This window comes from Sarcophilus harrisii, chromosome 2 (assembly GCF_902635505.1).
Source record: "Sarcophilus harrisii chromosome 2, mSarHar1.11, whole genome shotgun sequence".
In the NCBI taxonomy this organism is placed as follows: Eukaryota; Metazoa; Chordata; class Mammalia; order Dasyuromorphia; family Dasyuridae; genus Sarcophilus; species Sarcophilus harrisii.
The window spans coordinates 349,504,766-349,519,354 of NC_045427.1; the positions used below are offsets into that span (position 1 = coordinate 349,504,766).

At 31.8% G+C, this 14,589-nt stretch overlaps 1 protein-coding gene across 22 annotated transcripts in view; it reads right to left on the reverse strand.

Annotated features, from left to right (window-relative positions):
* Positions 1-14,589, reverse strand: part of RAPGEF6 (Rap guanine nucleotide exchange factor 6) — a 242,046-nt gene that overhangs the window by 124,854 nt on the left and 102,603 nt on the right. For 19 of the 22 annotated variants that reach the window (XM_031953075.1, XM_031953069.1, XM_031953077.1 and 16 more), the window contains one exon: positions 2,963-3,094. In XM_031953075.1, coding sequence (XP_031808935.1) covers positions 2,963-3,094 — 132 coding nt within the window. Of the gene's footprint in view, positions 1-2,962; positions 3,095-12,337; positions 14,154-14,589 lie in introns of those variants that run through there. The other 3 variants (XM_031953083.1, XM_031953081.1, XM_031953079.1) reach the window with 2 other exon arrangements.

Consider the following 14,589-nt stretch of genomic DNA (forward strand, 5'->3'; position numbering starts at 1 on the left):
AGGTTCTCTCTATTTAACAGTTTTATGCCAAAGAAATTCAGTTTAGTATACAACCAACTAGCATATCAGGTGTGGAGGAATGGAAGAGAAAGAAGAGATTTAGGCTACCTAACAATTCTGATCCTTAACTAATCTTAAGAGGTTACTGTCTGAAACATAAAAGTAATACCAGTATAGTTTACCATGATATAATCTGTATTTCCTAGCCTTTAGAATAGCATGGTTTGAAAATTCTTTCTAGATAAGTATAGTATACCAATTTTAACAAGCCAAGTTAAATGGTAAGTTCCTAAGATCACAGAATTTAGAGAGCTGCAAAGGACTTTAATGATAATTAACTTCCTCAATTTGCATATAAAAAATTGATGAGGCAGCTAAGGGGCTAAATGTATACAAGTATACATACCTCATTTTATTGCACTCCATACAACAATTTTACAAATTGAAGATTTGTGGCAACCCTGCCATTAAACAAATATTTTCACACATGTGCTCATATGTCTCTATGCCACATTTTGGAAATTCTTGCAATATTTCAAACTCTTTTATCCTCATTATAGCCATTATAGTGATCAATGATCACCAATATTTGAAGTTACTATTATAATTGGTCTGGATATGACAAATTATATCCATATAAGACAGTGAACACCACCAATCAATGTTATTTCTGATTGCTCCACTGATCAGCCATTCTTCTCTCTCCCTCTCCTCAAATGCCCTTATTCCCAGAGATATAGAGGAGTTAATAACCTACAATGACCTTTAAGTATTCAAGTGAAGAGTCAACTGCTGTAGCAAATTTCATTATTCTCTTATTTTAAGAAACTGTCACAGCCTCCCTATCTTCAGCAACTACAACCCTTCTTCAGCAAAAAGATTATTATTCACTAAAGAAGATAACATTTTTTTAGCAATAATTTTTAAAATTTACAAAGTATGTATATTTTTTAGAAATAATACTATTGCACACTTAATAAAAAAGACTAAGAGTAAAATCTTAATTGTTATATGCACTGGTAAACAAAAAATTAGTGTGATTTGTTTTGTGATTATCTGCTTTACTGCTGTAGTCTGTTACTCAATCCACAATATCTCCAAGGTATAAAATGTAAAATTTATAAGCAAATAAAAAAAAAAAGTCAAATATTCAATGAGAAACTTTTCTATACATTTAATTAAGCTCAACAAAACACTACAGAAAGCATTCCATAAATGCTTGTTGATTGGAACTGTGTTAATCTTACCACAAATTAAAAATTCTTTGTAGATAAAATTATTTACAAAACAAAATTAATATAAAGACAATAAATGAAAACTAAAAGCCATAACAGCATAAATAAGCAAATAATATATTTCAAATTGTAAATGTTTGCATTTTAAACATTTTTTATTTTATAGTTTTATATTTTCTAATATGTCACTTAGTTTACTCAAATAATGTTTTGATAATGAATTGATAAAATGAATACTTACACACATATTTATTTCCATAAATATCAGCTATTAAAAAAACAGGTCTGGCAAAAGGTTAGAAGGGAAACAGAAGCTGGGGAAAAAAAAGTTTTACAGCTAGTGTTTCTGATAAAGGTCTCATTTCTAAAATACATAAACAACTGACTCAAATTTATAATAATACAAGTCATTCCCCAATTAATAAATAGTCAAAGGATATGAATAATTTTCAGGTAAAGAAATTAAAGCCATTTCTAGAGATATTGGGGGGGGGGATCACTACTGATTAAAGAAATTAAGATAATACTGAGATTTTTGCTTTACACCTCTCACATGGGCTAAGATAAGAGGAAAAGATAATGATAAATGTTGAAGGGAATAACAGGAAAACTGGGACACTAATGAATTGCTGATGGAGTTGTGAACTGGTACAACCATCCTAGGGGCCAATTTGGAATTATGCCCAAAGGCCTGTAAAAGTGCATACATACCCTCTGATACAGCAGTCTCTCTACTGGGTTTAAATCTCAAAGAGATCACAAAAGACGGAAAAGGACCCACATGTGCAAAAATGTTTGTAAAAGCCCTTTTTGCAGTGCCAAAGAAGTAGAAATTGAATAGATGTTCATCAATTTGAGAATGGTTGAATGGAATGGAATACTATTGTTCTTTAAAAAATGATGAGCAGGCTGATCTTTCTGAAAAAGTCTGAAAAGACTTATATGAACTGATGCTGAGTGAAGAACCAAGAGAACATTGCACAAAGTAAAATACTTTTCAACAATAAGGTGATTCAGGAAATTTTAATGGACTTGGGATGGAAAATACCACTAACATCTGAAGAGAAAACTATGGAGACAGAATATGGCTAGAACCAGTACTTTCACTTTTTGCTGATTTGTTTTCTTGTTTGGTTTTTTCTTTTTTATGGTTTTTTTTTTTCTCTTTTGGTCTGAGTTTTATTGTACAACATGACAAATATGGAACTGTTTCAAAGAACTTGCTATCTTAAGGGGAAGGGTGTTAAGAGAGGGAGGGAAAAAATTTGGAACACAAAGTCTTATAAAAACAAATATTGAAAACTTTATATGTATTTGGAAAATTAAATATGACTGAAAATTTTTAAAAACTGGCAAGATATACATTATTATTTTATGAATAATATCTATACAATCTATACATTATTTATCTATGCAATGTCACGAAATTTAAGAATTAAACATTCACAAAATGCAAGATTCAGAGTGTAATTAATCCACCAATTAATCCAAACAATTACAAAATCTTTTATTATAGAATTGCCAGATTTCCCCCCTTCCCCCCACTGTTCAATTCTTCCACAAGAAAGCAGCTAATAAATTCTTACAATATCTGTAAGAATAGAATATTGTAGAACTAAACTGTTTGGATACTCTAATATTTAGTTATTTATTGTTTATAAAAGTGATAAAGATAATTATTTCAATTACTATAACAAAACCTAAGATAGCTGTTCTTAAAGCATTACCTGGTAGATATCAGATAAACTGCTGCTCCCTGAGTCACTGGCAATGCTACATCCAGACTGGCTAGAAGGGACATGGGTCACCTGTGGATGAGGGTTTTCAGTAAGGTGCAACTTGTTAAGGTCTGCAGGAAGCTGAAAAAAAAAGAAAATAATATTCAAATCCATATCTTTTAAAATGTTCTTGATATTAATACTCCTACATGGAATAACTTTTCAGTTTAGGTATACATTTAGGCATTTTAGGTTCACCTCAAAATTTTAATATTTATAAAAATATTTACTAATTATAAGACACTTCTAGAGTTCTAAGGACACAGAAGGTTTTTCAAATAAGAAGTTCATACAACTAACATAGAAAATCTGTCACCCTCCTCTTTTAGTAAAGATCCTATCTCTGTAGTATTTGGGGAAAGAAAGAACCTTGATAAAGGAGGAAAAACTGGTGGGAAGAAAAAAAAAAAGATTCCAAATTCACTTCAAATGCTATCTATCCAAATGAAACTATTTGGTGGTCCAATAGACATACAGATAAAATGCTTGCTTCCATTGCAACAAAAATATTTCTGGATTTTAGTAGAATATAAGTATAAGCTTTTTGTGTAAGAGAAGGATTTTTTTTTTTCATTTTCATTCAATATGAAAAGAATACTGATTGAACAAATAATAGCACTGTGTCATGGCATAAAATAGTTGATCAAAACAAGAAATTAGGTAATAGCACATAGTGTCCTTCAATAAATAAGATTCCAAATGCCAGGGTAAGAAAGGAGTCTTTACCTGATAGAAATTGCTAGGAATGACAGACTTCTCACACTAAATGCCAAATTAAATTCCAAATGAATATATGACCTAGATATAAAAAGTCAAATTACAGTCAATAAACAAGATTATGTTTCCAACATTGGGAAAACAAGAAAGGGAAAAACAGTCCCTGTCTAAAGCTATCTGTCTAATGAGAGAACCAAGTAAATAATTATAATTATGTTAATATAGAAACACACAAACACACACACAATAATTGGAGAGAACCTCGGAGACAAAGTGCCAACATTGAGGAGGTTCAGAAAAGGCAATGAAAAGACATGATATAGCTGAGAAATGACATTATTCTAGATATGGAAAGACATCCAATGAAAATATCTTAAATTGGCAAAGTATCTTATTTGAAGGCAGTATCATTGAATTACAGTGTATGTTGAAGCAAGTCAGATGTTAACAAGACTGGAAGGGAAGGAAGGATAGATAACCAAACAACAACAAAACCCTAAAGGATTTTATATTTGGTCCTGAAGATAATATGGAATCAGTGGAGTTTACTGAATTGGGAAAGAAGGGGCAGGGAGGAAGTGACATGATTACAACTGCATTTTGAATTGGCCTCTTGATTGGCAGATGGACTAGATTAGAGAGCTACATAAGGCTGAGAGGTCAACCAGCAGGGTATTATTCGTCCAGGTGTAAAGTGATGAGGACTCCCACCAAGATGGTAGATATTTTCAGGACAGAAAAGGGGATTTATAAAAGAGATGTTGTAAATGCAGAAATAAGCGCTTGGCAACAGATTGGAGTAAACAAAATGAGGAGTCAAAATGACATCTTGGTTTCAAATATAAGTACATAGGGAAATGGTGGTAGTTCAAATGGGATATATGATCACATGTAAGGTCAACCCATAGAAAAATCTGAGGAAAGAAGACATTCTTTTCTATGGATAGAAAAAGTTCTTGATCAAACAAGAAATAGAGAGGATCATAATAAAATGGATAATTTGATTACATAAAAATTTAAAGTTGACACAAAATGAAGTTTATTAGTTTGCTTGCTGTCTTGGAAAGGAGGGAAAGTAATGGAGGGAGGGAGAAAAAATTGGAACTCAAAATCTTACAAAAATGAATGTTAAAATCATCTTGTAAATGAAAAAATTATATGCCATTAATTTTTTAAATTTTTTAATCAATATAGTTGCTTAGAAAAGAAAGTTAACTAGGAAAAATCTTTATAGAATATTTCTCTGATAAAGGTCTGACAGTGAAGATATAGGAAACTGATAGCTATAATAAGCCATTCTGCAGAGAAAAATGATCAAAATATGAATATGAATAAGTTTTTCTAAAGAAGAAAAGCTATGAGGAACTATGTGAGGGAAAAAAATGCTCCAAGCTGTTAATATTAAAAGAAATAAGAATAAAAACAACTCTGAAGTTCCACTTCACATCTATCACATTGGCAAAGATGACCAAAAAAGGAGAAAATGATTGTTTTTAGAAAGGGTATTTTATTAATGCTCTATGGTGAAGCTGTGAACTGATTCAACTACTCTAGAAAACAATTTAGAGCTAGCACCAAAACATCATTAAACTGTGAATGCCTTTGAAGATATCAACTAGGCTTTCACCCAAAAAATTTTAAAAAAAAATTAAAAAAAAAAAAAGGAAAAGGATCCATGTGTATAAAAATATTCATAACAACACTTTTTGGTTTTAGCAAAAATTGGCATGTAGGAAGCATTTCACAAATGCTAATCTATTGACAAAGAATTGGAAACATGGATGTGTACTGACTGGGCAATAGTTAAATTAAGGCATATAAATATGACCAAATATTATTAGATAAACAGATTAAGAGAAACCCAGAACAACTGTATAACCTACATCGTAACATATACATGGTCAAAAAAAATATATGACTATAATACTGATTATAAGTCTACAAATGGCACGAAGATGGGAGGACAGCTAATATACTGAAGGGTAGTAGAGGAATCCAAAAGGGTCCTGACAGACTATAATAATAGATGACAGTAAGATGATATGCCATTGTTGTAAGTGTAAATGTTTGTATTTAGGGTAAAAAAATGAATACGAATAATATTGTAACATGTGCCTAAACTACAATTTGTATGTGGCCTAGAATTTCAATAGTCTAGAAGCCCAGTAAATTAAAAAGATAATAACATGATATAACAAAGATATCAGTAGAATATTCTGCCAGTCTAGCTACAATTTAAGATCACATGTGATCAGCCCTTTTTTTTCTTCTTTATCATTTCTTTGAAGACATCTCTATGATATTCAGCAACTCCTACCGAATATTGGTATTTTAAAACTGAACCTTTGTCTCTGGGGGAAGATGCTCTGTATAGTCCCAAAGGCAATCCAGCCTGCTTTCCTCTTCCTGTTTAATTCTGAACCCAACTAGTTACTGATTTGCACTCTTTGTCCTAGGAACACACTGAGAGAAAAGATTATGTCACAATCTAAGTAATACATGTTCTTCATGGACTTGGTCTTTCCTAGCTAGATGTTCAAGTCAAATTCTTTTGAATGGAGAAAAAGATCTTGACTTGAACAAAAGCAGCATAATTATCATCCATAAAAAGGACATCATCATCCAAATGAAAACAGTCTTCAATCCACTCTCTGGTGGATCTCCTACATCAAAGTGTTTATTATTGATGAACACAGATATCCTTTTATGCCCTGGTTTTTATGAATGAAGGGTTTCCAAACAGAGCTGTTTTTATTGTTATATATTTTAAGGACACTAGAATTATTTTTAATGTATGAATGTAGACACCTTGTTGGAAAAAAGCCAGGATTTCACTATATTGAGTTTACTCTCATCTCCAATCTCTCCCTGTTTACTGATACCTGTCTTAATTCCTACAAATATGCCCCTAAAGTAGTGGTCCTCAAAGAGTAATCCAAAGAATTGTTGGGGTCTATGAAACCCTTTTAGAGGGTCTACAAATTCAAAATTATTTTTTATTTCTAATATAGTAAATAGCTATAAATATAACCTATGTGAACCAAAACTGTTTGAACAGATCCTCAATAGTTTTTTTTAAACAACATGAAGCTACTGAGAAAAGTTCTAACCCTAAAGCCTTCATCTTAAAAAAAAAAAAAAAAAAGATCCTCAATAAAGTTCCTTCTATCGCTACTTCTAAATTCTCTGCGGTCTGGTTTCTGACTAAATCATTCAACTCAAATTGTTCTCTCCAAAATTACCAATGACCTATTAATGGCCAAATCTAATGGCCTTTCCTCAATACTCATTCTTCCTGACCATTTTTCAAGAATCTGATACTTTGTCGCCCTGTCTTCTCTTTTTTCCTCTAGGCATCTTGAGATTCTACTTTCTCATAATTTTCTTCCTACCTGTCTGTCTGAACCTTCTCAGGCTCCTTTGTTGGTTCTTTATTCATGTTATCTTCATTAACTGTGGATGTCATCAAAGGCTGTGCCCTAGGACATTTTCTTTTTTCTCTATATAATATGTCAAATATGAAGGAAGGAAATAAGCATACTACAGGCCAGATGCTTTACAAATAATATCTCATTTTACTTTGCTAATTGCTTTACAAATGGGATCTCCAGAACCCATATCCTATCCCACTGTGTTATCTAGCTGCTTAGCTGTATCTCTCATCAACCTCCATGGATTCAATTATTATTTCTAGACAGAGTTTTTTTTTTTCATATAATATATAATATGCACAAGTTTGTATATAGATATGCCAATGTAAATGCAAATTTATATGTACATGTATATGTATACATGCTCAGCCCTAGTTTCTCTCAAATTCAAGTCCTGTAATACAACTGAAATATTAAATTGGATATTCCATACCAGGGGTCCTCAAACTTTTTAAATAGGAAGCCACTTCACTGTCCCTCGGACTGTTGGAGGGCCGGACTATAGTAAAAACAAAAACTTTGTTTTATGGGCCTTTAAATAAAGAAACTTCATAGCCCTGGGTGAGGGGGATAATCGTCCTCAACTACTGCATCTGGCCCGCGGCCATAGTTTGAAGACCCCTGTCTATACTCTCAACTCTCAATGTCCCAAACAGTACTTGTCATCTTTCTTCCTAAATCCATTCTTCTTCCCAAATTCCTTAGAGAACACCATCACCTTCCCAGTTACACAGGTTTGTACCGTGTCATCCTTTACTCCTGCTCCTGATTTGCACTTAGCCAACATACCCAATCTTTGAACAAAACTTGGGTACTTCTATAATGTCTTTTGTGTATGTCTCCCTTTCTTGATTCACACAGCCGCCATATTAGTTCAGGTAGGCCCTGATTACTTCTCAAAAGGACTGGCTGCAATTTTTTTTTTTTTTTATTTTCCTTTAATTTGATATTCTTGCTTTCAAGCCTCATCCTATTCCAATCCATCTCTCATTCAGCTGCCATAGTGATTTTTCTAAAGTGTAAGTATAACCATGTCACCTTCTTCAATACATAGTACTGGCTCCCTATTACATACTCAAGGATCAGATATAAAGTTCTTTATCATTTAAAGTTCTTCATAACAAACTGTCCAGTAATCATATACGCTGCTGTCCACTAAACAATTTATGGATAAGCCATAATGACCTATTTATTATTGCTGACAAATATTCACCTTCTTACTAATGTCTCCCCAAATCTGCAATACTTCTAACTTCTAATTTTCTAACGTTAAGTTCATTTCTTAGTATCTCTGGATTTCTTCAAGCTTCAATGCCACCTTCTGCAAGAAGCCTTTAATCTGGAATTGCTTTTCCCTGTGAATTTACCCCCTATCTATATCTAATATTTACATATTTATGTACATGGGCCTCCATTAAAATCTAAGTTCTAGGACCAAAGAAGAGATTATCATTAGATACCAAGTACATATACACTATATAACTCAATAAATATTTGCTGATACTTTTAATTAATTTTTATTTTTCCTACTAATATTTTAATAAGGATATATATCTTATATTTGTACATGTATTGTATTCACATAAAGAATTTAATGATTGGTTGGTTAGCAGCTATATAGTTCAGAATTAAGCTGATATTCTCATTCATTATTCATAAAGTCGAAGTTTTTTTCCCCCTACATTTTTCATTGCCTTTTCCTTCAGAAAAGGCATATTGGTCTGTCAATAAAACTGAATCATGTCCCATACAGATTTTTGCTATAAAAATATGGTCAATTTGGTTCCTTTTATTGTTTGTTCTATTTAATGGTATTTCTATCTCCCATATAAGAATATAAAAAACTCAGAACTGAGATGAAGAGAGTCATCTACACCCAAAGAAAAGGACCATGGGAACTGAATGTGGACCACAACATGGCATTCTCATTCTCTCTGTGTTGTTGTTTGCTTGCATTTTGTTTTCTTAGGTTTTTTTTTTCTTCCTTCTTGATCTGATTTTTGTTGTGCAGCAAGACAACTGTATAAATATGTATACATATGTTGAATTGAACATACATTTTAACATATTTAACATGTATTGGACTATCTGCCAGCTAGAGGAGGGGATGGGAGTAAGGAGGGGAAAATTTAGAACAAAGGCTTTTATAAGGATCAATGTTGAAAAATTACCCATGCATGTGTTTTATAAATAAAAGCTTTAATTTAAAAAAGGGGAAAAAAACCTAAGAACTGAAATATTTAATTTTTGAAGCCTCTTCCCATTTTTCTTTTGTTTGCTATCTTATTTTCCTCTTAAAACATCCATATAATAATTTTACTTTGGATCTCTTACCAACCTTTCTTTAAACTAATTTTTACCCTCCATTCCTCTGTTTCATGAGAACAATATTGCTTATAATCATCCAGCATCTGTTATATTATTTTATTTACATTCCAACTAATTTATACTCTGACCTGATGTTGCCTTTGACCACCATCTGTCTCCACTTGGCATCTAAGTCAAACTTTTGGTGACTTGGACACTTTTTTGAATTCTTTTTATTTTCTCACTGTGGCAATTAATTTATAACAGCTACATTTATATAACACGAAAATCAGTTATCAGTTTCTCATTTTCAGAATCAATTATATAAACGTCTCTGAAATTAGTTGTCTCAAATGAATGACAAAATGTTTTTCCCATTACTTTTTCTCCTTGTTTTTTTTGTAATCTGATCTTTGCTCTGACAAGAGTCAGGTCTAAATATGTACAATTTATTTAAGGATAATTTCCACAGCACTAATGAAGCTTTCCTTGTCTCTTAAAATACAAACCTAATTCATTTTTTGTCATGTTATTTGATATTTTCCATGTCTAGCACTACCATTCTTTTTCCAAAAGAAAGTGTTCATGATATAGAAAGAAGTTAGATTTTTATGTCTAAGCACTATTTCTCTCATTCCTTCTTCTTTAACTATTTTCCCCAACTATCTTTCACAATATTAACCTTTGCCCAGTTGCACACTTAAATCTCTGATTGCAATGAGGCAAAATGTTGATTTAATTGAAATGTCTTATCTAATTTGTCACAGAATTTCTCTATTTCTTCTATCCTTTGTAACCAAAGCTGGTACATATGCTGAAATTATTTTCATGACAATCTTTTAAACAAATAAATATTTTGAATTACAATATGAAATGACCAAATACTCCATGAAAAAAAAAAGTTTTCTATTGGTTTGGGCACATGACAAAATCAACTCTGTCAACTTCTTTACTTCTTCAAAGAGTACCTCTGAGTCATCCTTCTAGTTAGCAAACTTCTTTTTTCTGACTTCATTTACAACTAAGAATATAAAATATGCTTCAGTTTCTCTAGTAATCCACATCTAATAACTGGCCACTTGACATACTCTTGGCATTTAGAGTACTATCAGTTAAAATTAAAGGACTTCACAAAGTCCTACTCCATTGTCTCTTTGTGGAGGGGAGATAATCACAAGTTATCAATGGCTATAAGAGATAGAAAAATCTGGCAAGTATTACCAAATTGAAAAAAACTTCAAATATAGCCCCAGTAATAGGATAAACTCATCCCCTCTAAACTAACCACTTATGAATTCTTTGGTCATGGAAAGCCATTAAACAAAGAAAAATATAAAATGGCCTTTGGTCCTATATGTAATTAGTGGCAAAGTGGCAGAAAAGAAAAAGATACTTCAGATCACCTAACAAAAAATAATTAGATTAATAGAGTACTACAATTATGTAAATAAAAAAGCATTATGACAATTGTATAAATATCTTAAAAAAAAAAAAAAAAAAAAACCTGAAACATCCAATGAATATCATCAAATTTTCCCTTTTTTTCAATCAGATGATACTTTTTCTTATTTTCAGTCTCCCATTGAGTAACTCCAGAATAATTTCCATGTTTTATCTTGAGCAAAAGGCTCAAATCCAAGAGAAAGCTCTGTACCTTTAATTTAGTGATAAAATGCTTCTCACTGAATAATGCTCAAAAGAACATTTATTACTTAACAATGGAAACATGGGTTCAAATCTTGATAGTTTTTATTCAGCAAAAGCATAGCTTTTAGATCATCCCAGAAAGTGTTTCCATTGTTCTTAACTAAGTTAAAGACATTTACATGGAAAGCTTATCTTTATGCAATGGTATAATAAAAGAAGAATTTGTTAAATCATATGAGTCTGCTTTTTGACAGCAGGAATCAGAAAACACAGCATATTATTCCAAATAAATAAAAATTTAAAAAGTAGAAGGTGTGGCAATCACTACCATTGTATCTAATATCTTGTTCAAAACATACCCATACAGAAAAATCCACACTAAATAAAAGTATTTTAGTTGGATCCACTGATATAACTTTCTGAAGAACAGTTAAACTTTTCTTTAGAAAGTAAGAGGATTTTTAATAAGCTGTAAGCAGCCATATAAACAACTTGTGTATAAAGAGAAGTCCAATGTCAGAATACTAAAGGGGTCCATAATACTAAGTGAATAATATTTAGGAATATTATTGCAGAATTTTTTATTACATAAAGATCATATTGCTCAGAATATTTGATTACCAACAATCATTTCTACTTCAAAGAAAGAGCACAACTAAATTATGATTTATTTGAAAATACATATTCATAATTTTATCACAACTAAAAATGTTGAATTTATGAGTTCTACATGCAAGTTAATTTCAATTCTGCCAAGTCAAAGTGAAATCAGAAATATGATAGTTTCACTAAAAAAGATCTTGATAAGCTGGTAGGAGAACATCATTTATCCAAATAAAAACTAAAGCAATAAGCAACCATTATATGAATACCTTATTTTGATAATATCTGGTTTCTACAATATAAACCTTGGATTCAGTGTATTTAAGCTTAACACATTATTAAGCAGTTATTTTCTAAATTTTGGCTTAAGCTCAGCCGAAAGTTTATAGGGTTTGTGGTTTTTTTTAATATTCTGAATAAAAGACAATTAAGGTATTTATTTGAATAATAAGAGGAGTGAGGTTCTATATTCTAAAAGTTTAAAACTCATGTAAATGCTATCAGAAATATTAAGAGCTCATTCACAATATAAACCTACATATTGCTCATGCTTAGGTTTACGAAACAAAAATATTACTATGGTTCATCCAGCTCAAGGAAAATAATGATAATCACTTACTTTGGAGGCCCAGGGCTGAAGACAATTGGCATAACAGCGAACAAGAAAAGCCATTTCCTGGACTGGAAAATAAAGTTTCCTTTCAAAAAACAAAACAAAAAAAAAAAACAAACCCCGAAGGCACAGGGAAAAAAATACTGGCAAAAAATCCCTTCTGTTTTCTCTTCACAAATCATAAACCAATGTAGCAATGTAGAAAGAAAACTTCTTAGGATTCTTTTCCACAGTGAATTCCAAAAATTACTTGGCTTAACTGGATTTCAGTACCTTTGAGCCTAGAACTAAACCAATTGCCTCAATTCCTATGAAAATGTTCCTTTTAACAAGCATACAAATGTAAATCAAGATGTTTTTGTGCTTCAGGCTCTGAGCATTCAGATTGCCACATGCTTCTTCAGTCACTTAGCACATACCTACACAGTAGTAACACCAACAGTTAATTCTGGATCAAATTAAACAAGTAATACAACATAGACCAAACCTGAGCCTCTGATACTTTCCAGCATTTGTTCCCAAAAATGTAGCATCAGTAACAAGAGAATATCTTCATGCTTCCTTTCCTTCTACCTATTTCATTGCATAAATCAAATATTACAATGATTCTTCTGCATCTTAATCAAACCAAAACTCCATATCCTTTAATTTCTTTTTTTTTCTTACCAACCAAAAAAGGAAGAAAAATCCAACTAATGAAATACTCTAACAGGTTTATTCTGTGTTGCTTCTGAATCTTTGTAATCCAAATTCTTTTTCTTTTCTCTTTTTCGATGCACGATTTACAACTCCGCAGTGCTATTTCCAATCCTAAAGTACCAACTAGATATATGGTTAATCTAAGATCCGTTTTTTCAATTAAAACATTTATATAATGCAATACAAATATTACATCTTCTGCCACAGCAAGACTGAATGTTAGTGCCTTAATTCCTGCTATCTGTGTCTGCTTTCCAGAGGCTCCCTGTGGAGAAGCTCCTATCGATTCTATGCTCCGCAGTAAGATGAAATATCTAATAAGGAGGAAAGAAAGTGGGAGGGGAATGGAGCTAAAAGGATGACATCACCTGTATAGAAAGCCTTCAGAAACTGCATTAGATCAATTGGCTACTGTATCTGCAGATGTAGCACACAGGGCAATTTTACTGAAACCTCCACCCTAACATACACATACATATGCCCCTCCCTTTCATGAAATAAATCAGTATGCTATTTATTTTCTTCAAAGATTTCTCATTTGTGTGATCTAACCTGCAGGATGAAATATATTGCTCACAATGCATAACCTTTATTCTTTTATAATTTTTATTCGCTTTAATTCATAATGAATCCACAACTGGGTACATTGGGGAATAGTGCTTTCTAATCCTAGTATTCAAATTTAACACACTTCCGTAATCCCAAGGGAAAAGAGAATGAGCTGCAGCAATTCAGTCTTGCTTTCTAAGCATCTGAGACAGCCTTGCTCTCACCCAGCTGTCATGTTTGTCTTTGTAACACTCATTTCCGGAGCTTCTGCTTCATAGCTACTTAAGAAATAAATATTCAGAAGAGAATAAGAATAATCTTCAAGAAGACTTTAATGTATGGAAAGGATGAATTTTAAAAGTGGAATCCGAGTCTAAGTCATCTACAATGAAAAAAAAATCCAGATATCATTATGCAGTAACAGCTAGCTAAGTAGGGGTAATTTAACTTACAAGTAGGAAGAAAATGTGATCTTGCAAAAATTAAAACCAAGAAGATTCAGTAGTACAATAATTTAGCTGGGGCCATGTATAGTTCCTCTAAAGAAATAGCCTTTAAGCTACTTGAAAGAAAAAAAAGGGCTTTGTTCTTAGAAAAAATTTAGCTATAAACACCAAAAAAAAAAAAAAAAAAAAAAAAAAAAAAAAAAAAAAAAAGAAATCTAATGTCTGAACACATATGTGTTCTGACAAAATGGAAATGTCTTCTCAAAATGTCTTTATTTTATAAGATATATGGAAAATCCCTTAATTCTACCCTGCCAACATCATTATTACTACCTCCCCCTACACTTTACTAGATAATTCTTCTAGTTGTCATCATTACTTCTACAACACGTGATGGATATTCACTATTCCAACTACTTCAATCTCATACTTATGCACTTAAGTAGTAGTATCTCCTCTCAGTAGCCAAAACAAAATGTATTTTCCAGGGGCAAAAATATACATTAATAGCAAGAAATAAACCTCTAAAGCAACAAAATTATTGGAATAATGATAATATAAAAA